Source organism: Gopherus evgoodei, chromosome 4 (genome assembly GCF_007399415.2).
Source record: "Gopherus evgoodei ecotype Sinaloan lineage chromosome 4, rGopEvg1_v1.p, whole genome shotgun sequence".
NCBI classification, from domain to species: Eukaryota; Metazoa; Chordata; order Testudines; family Testudinidae; genus Gopherus; species Gopherus evgoodei.
This window is the reverse complement of record NC_044325.1, coordinates 113,864,150-113,884,443: the sequence shown is the minus strand read 5'-3', so window position 1 is coordinate 113,884,443 and position 20,294 is coordinate 113,864,150. Positions and strand designations below refer to the sequence as shown.

Genomic DNA, 20,294 nt, shown 5'->3' with positions numbered 1-20,294 from the left:
AATATAATAAGAATGGGAGAGGTAATATACTGATTATATATAAATAAAATAGAATCAGACATGTAGGGCTGGAAGGGATTTCAAGAGGTCATCTAGTTCTACCTCAACTGCACTAAAGGAGGACCAATATTATAAGCTGCGGTTGCAGTCATACAGTACCTTATTTTACACACTGATGAAAAAAAGCTTCTGCCCAAAGGTTATTTTAACAAAAGATGTTACAGAAGCTGCTGCTCTTGATAGTTTAGTAACCCAATGACTGAAGCACATGTCCACTTAATTACTGTACGTGGCCAAAACAGTAAATACTGATGACAAATTTTAAATAGGAAAACAGTAGTACTGTGCATTACTGTTAATGCTGTGCAATTTAGTATGTAAACACTGCTAGGGATTGTGGGCAGGTCATATTTTATAATGAGAGACCAGTACACAGAGCCACTTAGCTAGAAACTAAGTTATCCAATTAGTGTAGCAACTTCAATTTCAGCACCAGATCTCATGGGGCCACTGTTGGAAGATGTAGCAGATTAACAAATGTATTAGAAGAGAGTAACAAATCATACCTGTACTACAGTGATGCTGAGTCTGCCTACTGTGCCCATCGGTCCTCCATACTGTAACTGTTGAGCTGCCTGTGCATCCAATTGGATCTGCTGCTGCTGCTGTGTTGGGGTGATACGTAGGAAATCCTGAGGAAGCTCACCAATATACACCTGCAGAACAAACAAATCAGATTCTAATTTATAGCTCATTTCCACTAGTAAAAAAGGTTCTCTAACAAGAAATGGAGGAAGGAAAACTTAAAGAAATGCCCACCAAGTCACTCCAGCATGATTTTATTCTAAGTTTGGTGGCATGAACGAAGTGGTAAGTTTACATGAGCTATGCTTAAGAGAAACTTATAATGGCATTATTATGCAGGTCTTTGGACAACAGTGCTGAGTTATAAAGGGTGCGTGTAATATTTTTATTTAAATCATATCATGCATTTTAAAAGTTTGCTTTTAAATTAAGCATGAAAGATAGGTGCTACGGTAATACAAACAAACAGTATTCCCTATGTCATGGACTAGTACACCATTGTACCAGCTGCTGCACAAACTCAGAAAAAAAAATAGTGTCTACCCCAGTAAAACTACAATCTAAATAAGAGATGAGAGAACCAATGGATACAGACAGATGGGGGAAGTACAAGGAAATAAGACAATACTGGTCAGCATGATAAGCAGTGGTGTCTGCAAATCATCAGCCTTACTCATTGCTGAGTTTTTTTGTAGCCATCTTGGCAAAGGAGATGTTTGAGGTGAGATTTAAAGATTGATAATGAGGTAGTTTTGTGGATATTTAGTTTGTGGATGAGATTACCCAGAGATAAGATGTAGAGAAGACAAAGGGACCAAGAACAAAGCCCCGTGGAACCCCACAGAAAGCTGGTAGAAGAGGAGATGAGGAGGATCTTTCAAAGGACACACAGTGGAGGAGCAATTAGCAGGAGAAGAACCAGATTACAGAGTCACAGAAGCCAAAAGAGGACAAGATTTCAAGTAATCCACGGTCGACTGTCAAAGATGGATGACTCATCAAGGAGGATGAGAATTGAGCTGCTTCTGTGCTTTAGTTAGGACAGTGTCGGAGACATGCACAGGGCAGAAGTCAGATAGGAAAGGGGTTAGGATGAAACTGGAAGAGATGAACTCCAAACAGTAATCGAACAGTATGTTCACTGACCTTAGAGATGAAAGAGAGAAGGCGAAGTAGTTGAAGGGATCATAGTTGAAAACACAAGTGGGGTCAGTGGTGGATTTTAAGATGAAAGAGACTATAGAGCATGCTTGTATTATAAAGGGGAAAGAATCAGAGGACAGCAAGAGACCACAGACCTATACTGGACACCCCTGAGCGACAGTTATACCAGGCTAAGTCATTAAGCATTGGCTTTAATTTTAGGATGGGGGGGGGGTTCATTTTTAATCAAGTCCTAGCTCAGAGAAAGTTTTACCAAAATTATAAACACTCTCAGAATATAAGGATCAAGTTAAACACATTAACAGACTCTTGACTAAAAAGTGTTACATTATCCCACTTCTGCGAATTAGCCCACTAAGCAAATGGAGCAACTTAAAAAGTGAATAGAAATGGGTAAAACAGCCTCTATCAATCTACAAAGACAAAATGTTTGTATATTTATAATATGAAATAGAAGACCCTGAATCTATTTTAAAACATTATATACACATTGCTCCATTTTCTATAGAACATTACAGATCCTGACAATGGTGACACTCAGAAGTATCCCACAAAAATAAGCAACATTGTCATTCTTGCAAATGCTTATCTACAACATCTTATGGTAGAATATTACATCTTTAAGCTACAGTTTGAGAATTACAAGCTCTCTTAAGATATAGCTGCTATACCTTGTAGATACTATGAAAAGTAATTTGGCAAGAGCCAACACTCCTAAAGAAGACTGTTAGGATCTCAGCAACAGTAGGTGCAGCAGGCCAGGTCTGAAATGTATTGATAAAGCTAGGGATGAGGAAGACTAACTGAATGTCCATCCACATATTGCCAATTTAAGTTAAGAATGGAAGAATGCAAATGTGGTATTTAAAATCTCTCCTAAAGACCTCTCAATTGCCAGTGTTCATTGATAAAATGTGAGCATGGACAGTGTTTGTTTCAATTAATAAACCCAATACAATCAACATTGTTTTGCACCAGGCCCAAACTCAAAACTAACGGAAAAATTGCCCTGTGTCTTGTATTGCAGAAGCTTTGAATATTTAGTTCCTGTGAATTAATTCAGATCTTTTAAGGCCCAGAAGTGAGTTACTTCTTGGCTGAATCAGTCCTGAAATATGCAAAGCATAATGGTGTACTTCAAATACTTGTTTAGTCAGCTTCAACGTAAGTAGATAATACCTTTTAAACATTTATATAATTGCTATTAGACCCTTACTCAACAATATGAAAATTCACATCCTAGTTCCAGAGTCAGTCTTTCTAGTACCAAGAGCCTACATCAAATGTAGAATTTGTAAAGCATCATGAATGAGGTGAAGTTTTTGTCACAAATATTTTTAGCAAAAATCATGGACAAGTCACATGCAATAAACAAAAATTCACAGAAACCCATGACCTGTCCCTAACTTTCATAAAAATATCCGACAAAAGGGGTAGGCAGGTTCAGCATCCACTACTGCTGGAGATCCCCAGTCCCTCACTGCTGCGGGTGTGGGAGCTATAGGGTCTCCTTGCCCCCACTGCATCAGGGCATCTTTGGGGGATCCCCTGCCCCCTGCAGTGGCTGGACAGCTCTGAGGGGTCCACCAGCTGCCCAGCCGGCAGGCAGTGGGGACTCCTCACAGCTGTCCAGCCTTGGCAGGCAGGGGGACCCTGCAGCTGCCCAGGCACAGAGTCCTATGTCCGCCAACCCCTCCCTGTGGTTGGGCAGCTGCAGGGTCCCCCCACCAGGGTTGGGGCTGGCAGCTGCAGGGGCAGGACTGGCTGGGAGCTCTAGCTCCAGGGCAGAAAAAGTCATGGAGGTCAATGGAAGTCATGGATTCCGTGACATAATAGCCTTAACCATGAACTATAACAGACCCTGTATGTGCACATGGGGAACGTACTAATCCTTAAAAAAAAAAAACACACACACACACACAAACAGGCTAGAGCCTACAGCTGCAGCCTAGGAACAACAGTAACAGGAAGCAGAACAAGGAAGAGAAGCAGTGGGTGGCAGCTGCTCCCAAGGTATCTGGATATAAGTCTAACCTGATTCAGAGACTTAGGTGTGGACTGTCAGTATAGGACTCTAAACCTGAGGCCTGATAAAATGACTGTTGTAATGATTCTTGGGCTGAAGCCTTACTAAAAAGATACCCACTAATCGGATGCTACATATCTGCTTCTTCTTGTCCCTGGGTTGTTCAATTGCAATCTATTGCTGCTCCACTTGAAGAAGTTATAGGTGGGACATACCTGTAGTGTCATGCCAGACCAAAAGGGGTTGCTCAGGTCATGACCACACCTCTACACAGCCCTATTATCTTTTAAAAATAAAACCATTTTATATGCGATCCCTCGATTTAAGGATGATCTCTATTACGGATTTACATATGGGTAGTGAGATGACTCAGGAGTCCAATCCTGGAACCACATCAGTTTTCTTAAGATACTATAAAGATGCAATGAAAGTGTGTTTCCTCTGACCCATGGTCAGAGATCTCACAGTGGCGAGCTGAGAGTAGAGAACTTTTTTTTGGAGGCAAGGGTTTGGCATCCACACACAATGTCCAACCCAACAGAGTCGGTGCATGAGAATCATTGTTTCAACGCTGGTGACATTGTCTTCAGGGAGGATGCTGTAATTAGTGCAGTAATCTTCCCACCTGATGCAAAGGATATTCCAGAGGTACCATTGGTGGTATATATATGACACCCAAGTGTGTGTGTGTGTGTGTGTGTGTGTGTGTGTGTGTGTGTGTGTGTGTGTGTGTGTGTGTGTGTGTGTGTGTGTGTGTGTGTATATATATATAAAGGAGTATAGAAAAACAGGATTCAGAAAGAAGAGTTATTTTTTGAGGTATCTGTGCCATGACCATTGTTTTTAAAGATGATTTGCAAAGAAATAACTTCACCACTGCATTCAATGACCTTGTACCATCTAAAGAGGCATTTCACTATTAAGTTTGTCAAATGCCCTAAGGGTACATCTAAGCTGCAATCTACAGTTCAAGTAGGCATATCCACACTAGCCTTAATCTAGCTAGTACACTAAGAATAGCACAGAGACAAAGCACTGTGGACTTCTGCATGGGCTGGCAATTGAGTATGCACCCATGATCCCCAGGCAGGCTTGTGAAACCAGTGCTGAAGCTTGTGATGCTTACAGTGTAGACATACCTTCAGTGGTCTCTAAGTGATGAGAAGAGCTTCCTACCTGCTCTGTACCAGGAAGATATTATTTTGGACCCTGCAATGGAAGCAATAGTCCAAATGCTTTCCTGAAGAGTTAGAGCCCCTATGTTTCTAAGAGTGGGCCCCAAGAAAAAGGTGATAAACTATTGTCTCTGGGATTCTCTCTGTCCAATGCCAAACAAATATTTTAGCTGGCTGAAAACAAATGTAGTGAAAACCCTCCTAGAAGGGTGAAACAAAAAATCTGAAATCAAAATCATTGTTCAAAAGAGAACATAATCAGTCTTCTAAAAAAAACACAAGCTAACATCAACTCAATCCTTTCCAGCTGAAAGGTGAGTTGCAAAAAACAAAACAAACCAAAACAAACCACATCCATTCACAAAAACAACCAACTTATAGCTCAGACAGGATTATTCACCTCCTGGTATCGAGAAGACTTAATTCAATCCCACTACAAAACAAAATAGCTAGTTTACAGTCTCCAAGAAAGATGTTTGTTGATGTGGAATAAACTTTTCGCACTGTCCAGACCGTCCATTCCTAGCAGTCCCCCTGTGCCGCATGACCAGAAAGCGTTAAGCATCCCATAGGATACATGATGCAAATTCAACCCTTCAGGACATGGGGGAGATGTTTGTGTATTTACATATGTACTGGTAGAGGTCAACAATGTCATCAAACAGTCCCTGTCTATACTGTATTCTGTTAATTCAGAGAGCAAAAGGCCATCTTAACATTTAAATGAACTGTAAACAATGTATTCATCTCTTTGAAATGTATAGCAAATCATCTGTGAATGGTGGAAAACCAGGCAATTGCCTTATGTTCATCTGTATGGATAATCCCCAGGGATGCTTAGAAAATGGGTCCACTTCAAGGTCCCCATGAGTGCCTTTTGCTCACCTAAGGATTCTGAGCTGTCAACGAAGGCCTGAAACTGTATAAAAAAATGGCTTGGGTCCTGATCCTGTCATCTCGGATGTGCTTGAGGCTTCATGCAGGGGAAGCCTAAGCCATAAGAACTGACATCCCAGTCCTGACTGGACCACTCTATATAAACATTGGACTATAACCTATGAATTATTTCTAAAAGAACTCTTTGCATCTACAAAGCTCATCATCTCTGTTATGAAACTGAACCTCAAGAATTGTGCTCATATATGTGTGTGTGTGTGTGTGTGTGTGTGTGTGTGTGTGTGTGTGTGTGTGTACACACACACACACAGAGAGAGCTTTTAACCAATTCTCTCTCTTTTTTTAATAAATTTTAGTTTAATAAAAATTGGCTGTAAGTGTCTATTTGGGTAAGATATAGAATATTCATTAACCTGGGAGGTAACGTGTCCAATCTTCTGGGATTGGTAGAATCTTTTTTCTATAATGAATAAGATTTTCAGTAATCCTCCTCCTATTTGACTTAGATGTCTAGGTGGAGACCTGAGGCTGGGTTACTTTAAGAGAACTGGTTTCAGAGTGGTGGCTGTGTTAGTCTGTATCAGCAAAAACAACAAGGAGTGTTAGTCTCTAAGGAGCCACAAGGACTCCTCATTGTTATTTTTAAGGGAACCGTGTTGTTGGCTTCTGGGTAACCAGTAAGGTATAATAAGAAGCTCTTTTGTGCTGCTTTAGTAAATCTAAGTATTGGAATATTCACCAGCTTTGAGGATTGTCTGCCTCATTCTTTGCAGTTCACCCTAATTGAGTGACCTCAGTTGGCTCACCTTGGACACTGGTCACACCCCCACCAGCCAATTTTCTTCTCCTTAAGTTCCAGAACCTCCAAAACACTCTAACTGTACTAGACTTGGAGGGTCCAAGACCATGTTAAGCTGGGACTAGGATCTAAGCACTATTGCTTTACTGTGTGCACTCAGATTCCAGAAGTTCTCTGGACATATCTTACAGCAAATTCCTTAGCCCTCTCTATGCTGACAATCTGTGTTGCAGTTTATTACACTCTGCTGCTAAGGGAAGCCACCCCTCCCTTTGCAAACAGGAGCTGCTCAGATCACTGTTAACCCATTGTCTGAACACTGGCCTGCAAACATGCTATCAAAGAGCCTGCCCTTCAGAAAGGGGGAGCAGCAGAGCTCCTGGCTCAGTATAGCTGCTCCCACACCCTTTAGGGAAGCCACTTGGTCCCTCTGCACTCTCTGGTGCCTCCTGCCCTCCCTGGGGCTGCATGCATTGTCACAACAGTGAGTGGGAGCCAACGCAAATAACTTCCCATAGCTTTCTGCAGCTCCAGCTCCTCCTTGCTGCTGCGTAGAATTTGCCCACAACAGGGAGCAAAGCTGACTGGCAGGACATCGGCTGCCAGGATGCTGGGGGTCATTCCTCTCCCAGCCATGCCAAGCTGGGAGTTCAGCCACTCCTCTTCCCTGCAGGGCAACCACTTGGTCCCACTCCACTCTCTGTTCCTTGTTCCTGGGCCCTCTCTACGGCTATGATTACTACCTTTGAAATGCAAATAGCCCCCCCCCCCCCGTCACAAGATAAGCCTCCCACAACCCCAACCACAAGGCAACTCCACCACCACCCCACAGTCACTTACAGTATCTAAAGAGACAACACATAGATAAAATTGATAACATCCCACTTTTGCCTGACTCAAACCCCCTCTCACACACATGCGCAGTGCATTTGACTACTGGTGGGCATACAGCTGCTGTATTTTCAACAATTTTGATCTGTTATCTCTCAAACTGCAGAAGTCAGACAACTGCAACATCTTTGGCTGGATACAGAAATTTTTAACATTAGATATCCCAGTGAATTCTGATAATACTGCAAATCTTTAGACCCACATAAAAAAAACAGCAGATTAAATTATTTTTCTGGCAACTGGTGAATTCATATAAAAAAACAGGCAGTTCGGTATAAAGCCTTCTCAAATTGTAGTCATTCTACTGAAACAGCCATCAAAAGAGCTAATTATGCATCTTATGCACTCACGCTCTTTATGGGCACCCAAGTTCCATCAATGGCACTGTCACAGTTAGGAAATGGAGTGGGCCACAAAGTTTTCCCACAGTGCAACACAATCATAGGGCTAGTTTAGACACTGAGGAGTTGGTGGCGCTAGGAACGCGGGGATAGAATTACTTGGACTCAGGTCTGTGCACTGCAGTGTGGATGTCAGAACTCTAGGTTTGAGCACGGGTCAAAAAATTCTTAACTTAGGCTTCAAATGCAATGTAGATGCTCATGCCCAGGGTTCCCTGACATGGGTCAGCTGACTCAAGTCCCACTAACCTTGTGTTTAAGGAATGTCTACACAGCAACGTTAGAGGGAACTGAATCCATACTACTGTCCCATGCACCCCTGACTCTTTCCTACAATACTACCACTAGCGTCAAATGGCTTGCCAGTCATCTTTCCTGGTCAGCAAGTCCTAATAATGGCTCCAACTAGCCCTACTGAAATATATAGGGCTGTAATAGTAAAGCTACTAGTACAGAACAAATATGATTACAGATACTTTAAGAACGAGATTTGCCTTACCCTATGTATAAGTCTACTTTTATTGGCATTGGCCTAATTTTAGAAAACAAGACGTACACTGCAGGTAAGTATCAGACGGGTAGCCATATTAGTCTGGATCTGTAAAAAGTGAGTGTGTCCTGTGGCACCTTACAGACTAAGGGACGTAATGGAGCCTAAGCTTTCATGGGTGAATACCCACTTTGTCAGACAGATTCATCCATGAAAGCTTATGCTCCAATACGTCTGTTAGTCTATAAGGTGCCACAGAATTCTTTGTCACTGCAGTAAGTGAGCAATAATCATATTTACTATTCAGACATGGAACAAACAAATATTCTTAATGCTCAAACACCAATATAAAATCTGTTCTCATTACTCACCTCTCAGTCCAGCTTTCAATATAAAACATAAAAACAGCCATACTGGGTCAGACCAAATGTCCATCTATCCCATCTTCCAACAGTGGCCAATGCCAGATGCTCCAAAGAGAATGAACAGAACACGTAATCATCAAGTGATCCATCCCCTGTCACCCATTCCTAGCTTCTGGCAAACAGAGGCTAGGAACACCATCCCTATCCATCCTAATAGCCATTGATGGACCTATCCTCCATTAACTTTAGTTCTTTTTTGAATCCTGTTATGGTCTTGGCCTTCACAACATCCTCTGGCAAGGAATTCCACAGGTTGACTATGCGTTGTGTGAAAAAATTCTTCCTTTTGTTTTAAATCTGCTACCTCTTAATTTCATTTGGTGACTCCTATTTCTTGTGTTATGAACTAGAATAGAGACCACTACCTTTGAAAATACCCAGCTGCACAGTCCAAAAAAATCTCTATCACTATGCAACAGGGAACAATGGAATTTATGATAAATCATAAGCTCAAGCTAGCTCTTTGGTTTTAAAGTGGGGTTAATATAAACAGATTCCATTTAAAAGGCATCAATGCTAGAGGGAATGAACTGAAAAATCTTTCACCACAACTCAGATTAGTCTCTATGTAACATGACAGTTCCCCTCAGTGCCGGCTAATCAAACCAGAATTTATTTATTTATTTATTTTAAAGATTTCTTAGCAACCAGAACAAGCTACCAAAGAAACTGAAAACCTATGACCTTAAAATATTCCGGCTAATGCAGAAAAACTGCACTAAGTGCTGGGTTGCACCTGTTCTCAATTTGCAGTAAGGACTGTTTTAGGCCAGATCAGGAACTTTTGCCTCCACAGAAAAGTCAGGAGTGTGTGTGATTTTTTGTAACATTTCTTTGCTGACAAAAGCCCTAGTGTAGACTCAGCATAACAGTGCTTTTGTCAGTATAGCTTGTTTAGCTAGTGAAAAAAAAGACAACCTATACCACCAAAAGCACCTATCTTCACTAGGAGAGTTTTGCTAGAATACTATATTGGACTGATATATGTATATTGGCAAAACATTTAACTATAGAATGAGCCCTCAGTACCTGTTTGTACAGCACTTGGCACAGTAAATTCCCCAATCCTGAGCAATGGCTACAGTGATACAAACAATTAATAATGGAGAGCAGGTGGTACAGTCATTTGAAAGGACTAATATTAATTCCTAGATGAAAAGCTATATTGAAAAAGATTTATACTTGAGAGAAAGTGTCAGTAAAATAATACAGTATAGAAATATTGAAATTATCCCCAAGCCAGACATTACAAACCTAGGGAACTCAGAATTCAGATTTGTTTCAAGTTTTACCTTAATATGTTAAGGTAGAGAAATGCAGTCGTTAGCATATCAAACATCCTTAAGTGTGCCTTGTAGTAACACCATGCTATACCATGATGAGACTTAAGTCATTTTACTGTTTGAGGTCCTAAATTAGATTAAACTGATTAAAAAACACTGTTGATTTTCTTGCCATTCCCCAATCCCCCCCAACAGTGTCACTACAAGGCACAATTAAGGTTACTCATGTGCTTTAGAAGAGTAGTGTAGGTAGGCTTGAAAATACCTAGACATTTACTGTATCTTTCTCCTCTCCTATCCCATGCAAATCCAGAACCAAGACCAAGCCCTGAAAACAAAGACCTTTACTGGTGCTGCCCTTCTAGTTTGGATAGGAAATCCCTACTGCCCTCTTAGATCAGTTGTTCCTGCTATATGCTGGGAAGCCCTGGCCAGAAGTGGGTTTCCCCTGTCCCTACTGTCTGGGGAGGCTGGGAAACCTGAAGCCTCTGTCCCCACCTCTGGCTCCTGGGACACAAGAGGGGGAAACGTGATACATATCCCTGTAAACCCTCACCTGCGAAGTTACCAAAATAGAGACCCCATAATCTCCATTTTTAAGTCTTACTCCTTCCATTTGTAAAAAAAAAAAAAATCAAGATGTTTTGGATTTCATCTTTTAAACTATACTGTTTAAGAGATGTTATAACATCCAGCCCACTCCATGTTTCACCAGCAAGCTGCTGACCACAAAATCCTCTCTGTTGTCCGCTTGGCACTGACTTGCACATTGTCTGTATCCATCCCAATTTGTTGGGGTTAATACAAAGTTAGTCTTTTAAACCAACAATCATTTGCAGAGTGTGTTTGTTTCCCACAATGAAAATACACAGATGGAGTGAAGTCCGTGTTGTGCTTTGAAACCAGTTCCCAAACGATGCACAACATGGAGTACAAGCCAGAGAACAGTGACAGAAGTTGAGAGGAACTGGAAAAGCTTTCAAATTGTAAACACCTACAGTTTTCATTTCTAGATTGAAAAATACTGAGCAAAGAAAATTCATACATAGAGAGATTCATTTAAGAAGTACTATGTCTTACAAACTTCAGTTTATTTTTATAAAATTGAGCTGACCAGTAGAGTGAATTTGTCTGTCTGAAAAATAGTATTAGTAAAGGTCATTAATTGATTTGGAATTCTTGCACTTCAAAATCTATTTTAATGAATCAACCAAATGCCTGAATATTTATATTCTAAAAACTATACATACCTTCATATTTCAATTGGATATGATTTTTTTCCATTAAGAATATGTAGTATTGCTGGCTGAAAAATTTATGGCATATTTCCATTTCAGAGTTGGCTACATTCAAAGAATGGTAGGTGAAGTACCCAATATGTATTGAGAGGCCAATTCTGAAACTTGGATACCTTAAATGCCCATTTGGATGTCCTTTTAAGTAGCAAAATCGGGGATTTGGGCACTCAACCTTGAAAATTGGGTCCAAAACCTGCAAGTACTTTGGGAGTTTCCTATTTGAGGCCTATGCTACATAAATGAAAATAATTATTGTACCTTTAAAATGTTGCCACAGTTGGAGAAAACAGCCTTCTAATTATTCACGTAAGAACCTTGTCCCCGGGGCTCAACAAGCCCACTCAAAACTGTGTGCATTCAGCAATCTGCTTAGATCCATTTCACCTAATGCGATAAACTGTTTATTCATCATGCAGGATCCTTCTTTTAAAGGAATTTCATAGTTATTTCAACACTATGTTGAGATCTAAACACACAGTTTAGAAAAAAAGATTTACTTATTAGTAACTAGAGTTCAGAATATATTGGTCTCTGTAGAGACCCACTGACCTCCTCCTCTTTTCCATCAAAGTCTTTAAAAATAGACTTCAAAAACCTTCTGATAAGTGTGATACAGTTTAATATACCCCAAAATGATTGTTGTTGCAACCATTAAGGAAAATCAAGTTATTCTGATATCTAAAGTCATAACGCAATTCAGCAGCGCATTTACACCTTGTCATAAACAGATAGTTAAGGGTTAATGTCTCTTTTACCTGTAAAGGGTTAACAAGCTCAGTGAACCTCGCTGACATCTGACCAAAGGACCAATCAGGAGACAAGATACTTTCAAATCTTGGTGGAGGGAAGTTTTTGTTTTGTGCTATTTGTTCTGTTCGTTGTTCTCTCTTGGAATTAAGAGAAGCCAGACATGCAACCAGATTTCTCCAATCTTACTGAAACAGTCTCTCAGGTTCAAGATAGTAAGTAATAGATAGAAAACGAATTAGATTTCTGTTTTTCTTTATTTGCAAATGTGTATTTTGCTGGAAGGATATTTCACCTCTGTTTGCTGTAACTTATACTTGGGCTGGGAGGGGGAGTCCCTCTGGTCTAGGTACAGCTGAGACCCTGTAAACATTTTTCCATCTTGATTTTACAGAGATAATTTTTACTTTTTCTTTCTTTAATTAAAACTTTTCTTTTTAAGAACCTGATTGATTTTGTCCTTGTGTAAGACCCAAGGGGACTGGGTCTGAACTCACCAGGGATTGGTGGGGGAAAGGATAGAAGGGGGAGGAAAAGCTTAATTCCTCTTTGTTTTAGGATCCAAGGAGTTGGGATCAGTGTGTCTCTCTCTCAGGGAGTGTCTGGGAGGGGGAGAGAGAAGGGCAGGGGGAGAAGGTTATTTCCTCTATTTTAGAATCCTAGGAGTTTGGATCAGAGTATATCTTAGGGTTCCCCAGGGAAGGTTTTTGGGGGACAGAAAGTGTACCAAACACTATCTTTTAGTTGGTGGCAGCATTATCAGATCTAAGCTAGGAATTAAGCTTAGAAGGGACATGCAGGTCCCCACTTTCTGGACGCTAAAGTTCAAAGTGGGAAAGAGACCCTGACACACCTACAAGACTAAAGCGTTTTAACCATGTCAGGACAGTGACTTGTGTAACAAGGTCTCTTGACATGGAACAGATAGGGCGTCACTTTGGTATTTTAGTAAGAGGAGAAAAACAAAGTTCCAAGGCAAAGAGTGGTGCAGTATGACTAATAAATTTCTTAATAGTGGTGTAGGAAAATAAATGCTTGCCTTGCAGCTTCTCTCAAGCTCAGTCTGTTTTAGTTTTGAGTTTTGTTTGTTTGTTTGTTTGAGAAAAAGGTAGCATACAGATATTCAACATAAAATAAATATTTGCCAAGCATCCGAAAACCAAGTGCTTGAATGTTCTCTATAAATATTTGTATTCTGTAAAAATCAAAATTTCAAATAGGAAAGATTTAACCTACAAGTTCCAAGCACCTTCAGCTACTGCTATTCAGAAGGAACTAATGTCATGAAGGCAGTATTGTGTCAGGGTTACTGACAGTGACTGAATCCGATCTGAATTCTGTTGTAAGTTGTGCAAGCTTTATACCTTAGTTTCTAAATAATGTGATAATATATTTTATTAGTTCCTGCTATAACTACCTACTAAGGATGTTGGAAGTCTTAGTTTATGTTCGCAAAGAATTTTGAAATGTTAAATGAAAGAGGCTAGAGAAGTGTCAAGTATTATAGCTGTAGCACAATAGATAGCTCTGCTACAATTAAGGTTGAGGCCAGCTAACTGTTTAGAGCTCTTAGAACAGCCGAGCTTTAAAATCTGTATAACTAATCAGACTGAATTGAAATACTTCATGGCTTGTTGACCATACGTCATGCTCCCAAATCGGAGGATAAATAAAACAGTTTCTTAAATGTGTATGTGCACATGCTCACAGTTAAAGACAAAACCACAGCTCAGATCATAACAAGGTCTAAAACGCTTGAGCGTTACTCCAGTGGAGTGCATGGCATCCACCAGCACTTTGGGGGGAAATCAAGATAAAACGTCTCTTGAACACGTTTGGTGCATGCCTACCAAGAGCAGCAAACAGTTCTAAGACTCACATGCTGTTTCATATGACTACTGGATTACATGGAGCATACATCTGCAGAGGAGTTAACAGGATTTTTAACCTTCAAAGTGTCACACCAGTTGAATAGCTCAAGAGAAAAGAAACAGTCCTTTGAACTAGACCCACCCAGCCACTGTCAACTGGAATCCCATCTTGGGCAAAATCTGGAAAAAGGTATATTCCTGAAGTCTGTTGAGGACAGGGAGTTATTTTAGAAGACTGGGAGCAAAATACTTGCTAATGTTCAACCTAAACCTCCCCTGCTGCAATTTAAGCCCATTGCTTCTTGTCCTATCCTCAGAGGTTAAGAAAAACAGTTTTTCTTCCTCCTCCTTGTAACCACCTTTTATGTACGTGAAAACTGTTATGTCCCCTCTGAGTCTTCTCTTTTCCATACAAAACAAACCCAATATTTTCAGTCTTCCCTCACAGGTCATGTTTTCTAGACCTTTAATCATTTTTGTTGCTCTTCTCTGGACTCTCTCCAATTTGACCATATCCTTCCTGAACTGCGGTGCGCAGAACTGGACACAACACTCGTATGACCATGAAATTGACCAAAATGGACTGTGAATTTGGTAGGGCCCTATCTATGGGCCCTTCCACAGTATTAGTTCAGCAAAACTCAAAATATATATTTCATCTTTTTCTGAAGGTTGAATTTTGCTGACCTTGACACTCTGAAGCACACTAGCTGTCACCAGAAAACCTTAATTCTGCATTAACAACTGGTTCTTGTTTGATTGGGCTGTGTGTGCATGTGCGCGTGCACACGCGTGGCTAGTTAGTATTATACGACACAACTTTTCACATGAAGAAATATCCAGTCTACCTACTGCTGCTCTACACATAACCCATGCAAACTAATCATGCCCTGAAAGTATCTTGTATTGTTGGGGAAAAAGGATAAATGCCCTCACAAACCTCAGTTTAATTATTCCTATGAGGAAAAAAACAGCATTTTGCAGTTCTGGCACCTAGAATTTGCAGCTTTTGCCAACTTTGGGTCAACAGGAAAGGTCAAGCACTCAGCATAAACACAAGCTCCAGATGGAGGTGCTTTCAATAAAATATTCTGTAAAGGCACTAGTTAAAACTTATTGCCTTTATTTTACTTAAGCTGAACAAACTACTTAATTATATGGGCAGCTAGATCAGAGATCAACTAGATTCTGTAAAGCTTGTTTACAGATAAGGAAATGACTGCTTTGATCAAGTTGATATCTGCAGTCAGGATCTCAATCAAATCAGTCTTTTCAGCTATTTAGAAACAGATGAATGAGTCAGATAACATCCAGATCAGGGCCATTATATCTATATGATCTTGTTTACATTGCCACTTTACAGCGCTGCAACTTTCTCACTTGGGGTGAAAAAGCAACCCCCCTGAGCACTAAGTTTCAGTGCTGTAAAGTGGCAATGTAGAGCTACTCACTTCGTGGGCGAGATTTTTTTATAGCAACGCTGGTGCTATGACTACACAGCCACGTTGCTAGTGAAGACATACCCTATGAAATCAGTCTGGAGAATAACTGCAGCGTTTGAATAGAATGAAGTAACCCATCAACCTTTTGATCAAGGTCAAAACTACGATTCCAGTATCATGATCCATAGAAGATATATATTTTAGTGGTTTAAGCACTGGACACCATGACATCCATGTTCTACTGTTCAGCTCCAGATTTACCATGTGAACATGGACAAGACATTGAACCTCTGTGCCTCAGTTTCCTCTTGCGGAAAATGCTGATGTAGAATAGCTAATTCACATTCAGATTTGCTTTAAGAAGCATGGGCTTGTCTACACTTACATGGTATAGCACTCTAACTTGCTGGCTCAAGGGTGTGAAAAATCACCCTCTGAATGTAGCAAGTTTGAGCGCTTTAAAGCACTAGTGTGGACAATCCCTGAGCATTGCATGCTCCTAGGGCTTGGAGCAATTCCCCTTGTGGAGGAGGATTAACAGGAGCACTGGGAGAGCCACAGCAGCGCTTTGAAGTTTTTAGTACAGACATAGCCTCAGTGTCTCTGTTTGCGTGAAGAGGTTGAGGGTGGAGATTTTGCTTATGCTGAGAATTTAAGTACTGATTGCAGTGACAAGTTCTGAATTCTTCTACATCACACACATCAATGAACCTTCTTCCTTTCCTCTGAAGTTTTTTCTGCTTAACAGACAATGCTTTTGGGTGTATCAGAAATCTTTTGAGCGAATCAGGATAGCTTTCTGAAAGCATTTTTCTTCAGTATGTGAGCACTCAGTAACATCTACATCACTTTGCACATTTTCTGTGACAGTGTACCACAGAGACCACCACCATATCACAACTGTCTCAAAGGCATGTAACATTTACAGCTTCAACCATATTTGTATGAAAAATATTAAGTGCATGGAGGGATTGTAAGCTTCCACTCATTTCTAGCTAGAAATTTTGAGATTTGAATTTAACTGCAGAATTCAAAGCTTGATCTTTGACCAAGCAGCAGTAGGATATCTAAAATGACATTTGCCATCACTGTACACTGGCATTTCAGGTCCAAGTACATCTCTCTGCATTACAGTTAAATTAGGGATTCCTCATACACTCCAGTAAGAGCATGATAAGAGGACGGCAAGTCAAATGTTAATTTATATCCAGAAAGAGCAGCACCTCTTTAGCAAGAGAGTTCTGAATGATAAAATAGCTGGAAGATGTCATATCTTATCAAGTTGTTTGCCAATTTACACAAAATTGACTGCAAAAAGGAGCAGTTTAAGGAATCATGAATTTCATATTTTAATCTCAGAGATTTAGCTAGAACAGAATTTTTTTAGTGGCACCTTTCACATCAACCGCACATGTTAAAGATACTGATCATACAGTAGCTACAAAAAACTACAGCTGCCATTAAAAAAAAATCAGCCATAATTCACATATTAGAACCTATGTTGTTGTGAAAGGAAGAATATTGGTCAAGACACCAGGGTATGAAAAGAGCCAGGAATATTCTACCTGAACACTTGCCACTTACTGTCAAAAGGAACTTCAGTTTTTAATCATTGATAAACTAAATGACAGGGACTGTAACTTAATATGTACAAATGAAAGCTACAAATTAGGAAGCATGGACATAAAAGATTGGTGTCAGCGGGCAGCATATTCAATTCTATTATATGCTGCCAGGCACCCACGCTTGAGAACCTTGGAACTCTTCCTGCTTGGGTAAACTAATACCATCACAAAGGTCACATTCTCCACAGCATAGGGGTGGATGGAACCTAATGTTTAATGCTTTAGCACCCTTTAGTGGTTACTTACTTGCAGTACAGTTTTGGAAAAAAGTGTATGCCTTCCAATCTACAAGTTGAGAAATATAGAAATTGCATCTTTTGCTGTGGAAAGAGGATCCAGCTACATGGCATCCTTAGGAATCCGAGACTACTTAATTATATATTGCAAGAGATGAGGATTACATTACAGGGCTAAACCCCAAATGTTAAAACTGGGGAGGGAAGGCATGGGCCCTTACCAGGGGTTCTCACATTTACAAATAAAAAGTGATAGTTAAACAAAGTTTTACATAAGTGAGGCAAAAATCACAACACTGTGTTAAAGATATGTACAGAAGAGCCTAAGTCCATACATAGCACTGAATTACAGATAATTTACTGGGACATTATCAGTATAATTTCTCCTTAAAATCATCTGAAATATGACAGACAAATGCTATGTTATACATTGCTCACATTAATGTAAACATTAAATATCAAGAATATAGGTAGATATGAAATAACTTCTAGATTGACAAATGAACGCCAGATATCAGCAAATAGCAAACACTGACTAAACATGTTTTATATTTTAAGCCACCTTCTAAATTTCAGCCAGTTAATAACTGGAGAGTAATACCATTTTCTATTAAGCGAACAAGCTTTGTACAAAACATTGAGTAGTTCTTGGCATCACAACTATTAACAAAATCTCTCTTCTAAAAAACTGTTAAACGCTGTCATTTACTATTTTGGAAGTACCATTGCAATTTCACCTCTTTGCACATCAACAACTTGAAAGGATCATTTCATTTAAAAAGGACTTTGTGATACCACCAAGTAACAGCAGAAAGCTTAACGTATCTGTCTTTCCCCAACTTCAATCTCCTTCCGCAAAAAAAACAGTCTATAAGAGCTGCAGAGAAAAGACATTCAAAATGTCAAATTGAGATACCTTTAACTAGAAAGAGGACATCTGTAACCTAAGGAGATAAAATTGAATTTCATAATAACTGGTGGTGCATAGGTCCCTAACCAAAAGAATCAAGATTAAAAAAAAGAAAACTCCACATAAAGATTTTAGTTCTCACCAACAAAATAGAATTACTAAAACCCACTATATAAAGAAGACCACTCAGAAAGAGCTAATAGAAATGGGATGATTCAAGAGCAAGCTAGGGAGATGCTCAAAGGATATTGTCATCAGATGAGAAAGGCAGCTATAGCTCTTTAAGTACAGTACAGCAATTTAATGGAATGACTCAGTCTTCTTGTCTCTCAGCATCTCTTACACAGATTCATTGTTCTGTTTGGTCTCTGTATATTTTGGTTGTTAAGTCATTTTAAAACCTCAATTAAAAATAAAATTTCAAAAACAGGTCTTCCCCACATTAGCCTGTGCCGCCACTGAACACAAAGTGCAGGAATGGGGTGCGCAACTAAGGCACATGTTACATCAGATGTGTCATAGAGCATCTAGCAGCGGTGAGGAGAGCCCACTGGCAGCAGTAGACAGTGACCCATGTCAATGTGTCACCTGTGCACACACCTAGGAGATGTTTCAAATCAAATCCAGTATGACACGGCAGTGCATAAGGAAACTGGCTCATCACCATACAACTTCCGATTGAAGTTTCACCTACCCCTGCCCCCCGCTCCACACACCCCCTTCAGGTGTTAACCCTAAACAGCACAGACAGACAGCTGCCCGCTAACATCTCACTTCCCAGCAGCAGGTTTCTCAGGGAGGCGAGCAGGGCAGACCCCTTACACCACTCCGTGCTCCCTCTGACTCCCCAAAGGTCACTCTTTTGCCTCCTCCACCTAATGGACTATGCTGAGGGAAGAGGTAGAGTCTCCCATCTCTTGTGTGCCACTTGGGGAGTGGATGACGGGCACAGAGACCCTCCTCGCCCTTAAAAGCCCTTCTCAAGGTGGGAAGAAGGGGCTGACTCTCTCCCCCCCCTCCATGGGTGATGGCAATGTGGTGTAGGGTGACCAGATGCCCCAATTTTGGGGGTTTTCTTATATAGGATCCTATTACCCCCTACCTCCCACCCGCCGTCCCGATTTTTCACATTTACTGTCTGGTCACCCTAACAGGGAGCCACAGATCGTCCTGCCGCACCCCCTTTGGCCCCGGACACTAGGGAATGAATGCCCCCCCCAAGGCCCACGGGCAGCGTGGGCTACGGCGAGAGGTCAGGCGCTCGGCCCCTGGGAGGGGACGGAGAGCGGAGCCAGGGCAGGCCCCCTGCCCACAGAGACCGGGGGAGCGGGAAGACACCCTGCCCCTGGGCCCAGAACGGGGAGACACCCTCGCCCCCGGCCCTGGGTGGCGGTTACTCACCGGGCCCCGCTGGGTGCTGACGGTGGTCGCCATGGCGGGGACCCGCTTTCCGCCCGAACAGGCCGCTGCCGCCGTTAACCGACCCTCTCAACCCAAGGCGCCAGCGTCAGCTGAGCACAAGCCGAGCCCCGCCCCGCTAACCCGGCACTGCGCACGCGTGGCGCAACGGATTTCCCGCTCCAAACCCCGCCCCCTTCGGCCGCTTCCAAAAGTGAACCGCTATGCAAGTAACACGCATGCGCTGTCCGGCGGGTTGTCACTGCCCCCACCACCTTTGGTCTCCTGCCTTGCGCATGCGGCAAGGGTGTTCGCGCCTTCATTTCCCCCTTCCCCACAGGGTAACACGCATGCGCAACTCAGCTCGATCTACGCGGCAGCTTGGTCAGCGGATGCGCATGTGACATGAACCGCTGTACTGCGCCTGTGCAATAGGATGTTCCTCCCCCCCGTCCTTTGCGGGAGGAGGGCGCAGAACCCGCCGGCCCAGAGGGGACGGTGCTCCAGCAGGAGGCGCTGTGCATTAGCGGTGCGCCGAGGGGAAGGTGCTGGCTGTGCCTCTGCTGGACTTGTGGCACGGGGCTGGGGTGCAGGGATTCAGCCCCTGTTGTCAATGTAGCGTTTGTGTTGC

The 20,294-nt window shown here is 41.5% G+C and overlaps 1 protein-coding gene across 3 annotated transcripts in view; it reads right to left on the bottom strand.

The window, feature by feature from the left end:
- TOLLIP (toll interacting protein) overlaps nucleotides 1-19,811 on the bottom strand; it is a 51,815-nt gene extending 32,004 nt beyond the window's left edge. For all 3 annotated transcript variants that reach the window (XM_030560637.1, XM_030560638.1, XM_030560639.1), the window contains exons 1-2: nucleotides 19,667-19,811; nucleotides 567-716 (exon numbers count right to left, since the gene is read on the bottom strand). In XM_030560637.1, the coding sequence (XP_030416497.1) occupies nucleotides 567-716; nucleotides 19,667-19,699 (183 nt within the window). In that variant the 5' untranslated portion in view covers nucleotides 19,700-19,811. The remainder of the gene's footprint in view (nucleotides 1-566; nucleotides 717-19,666) is intronic.
- Between the last annotated feature and the right edge of the window lie 483 nt (nucleotides 19,812-20,294).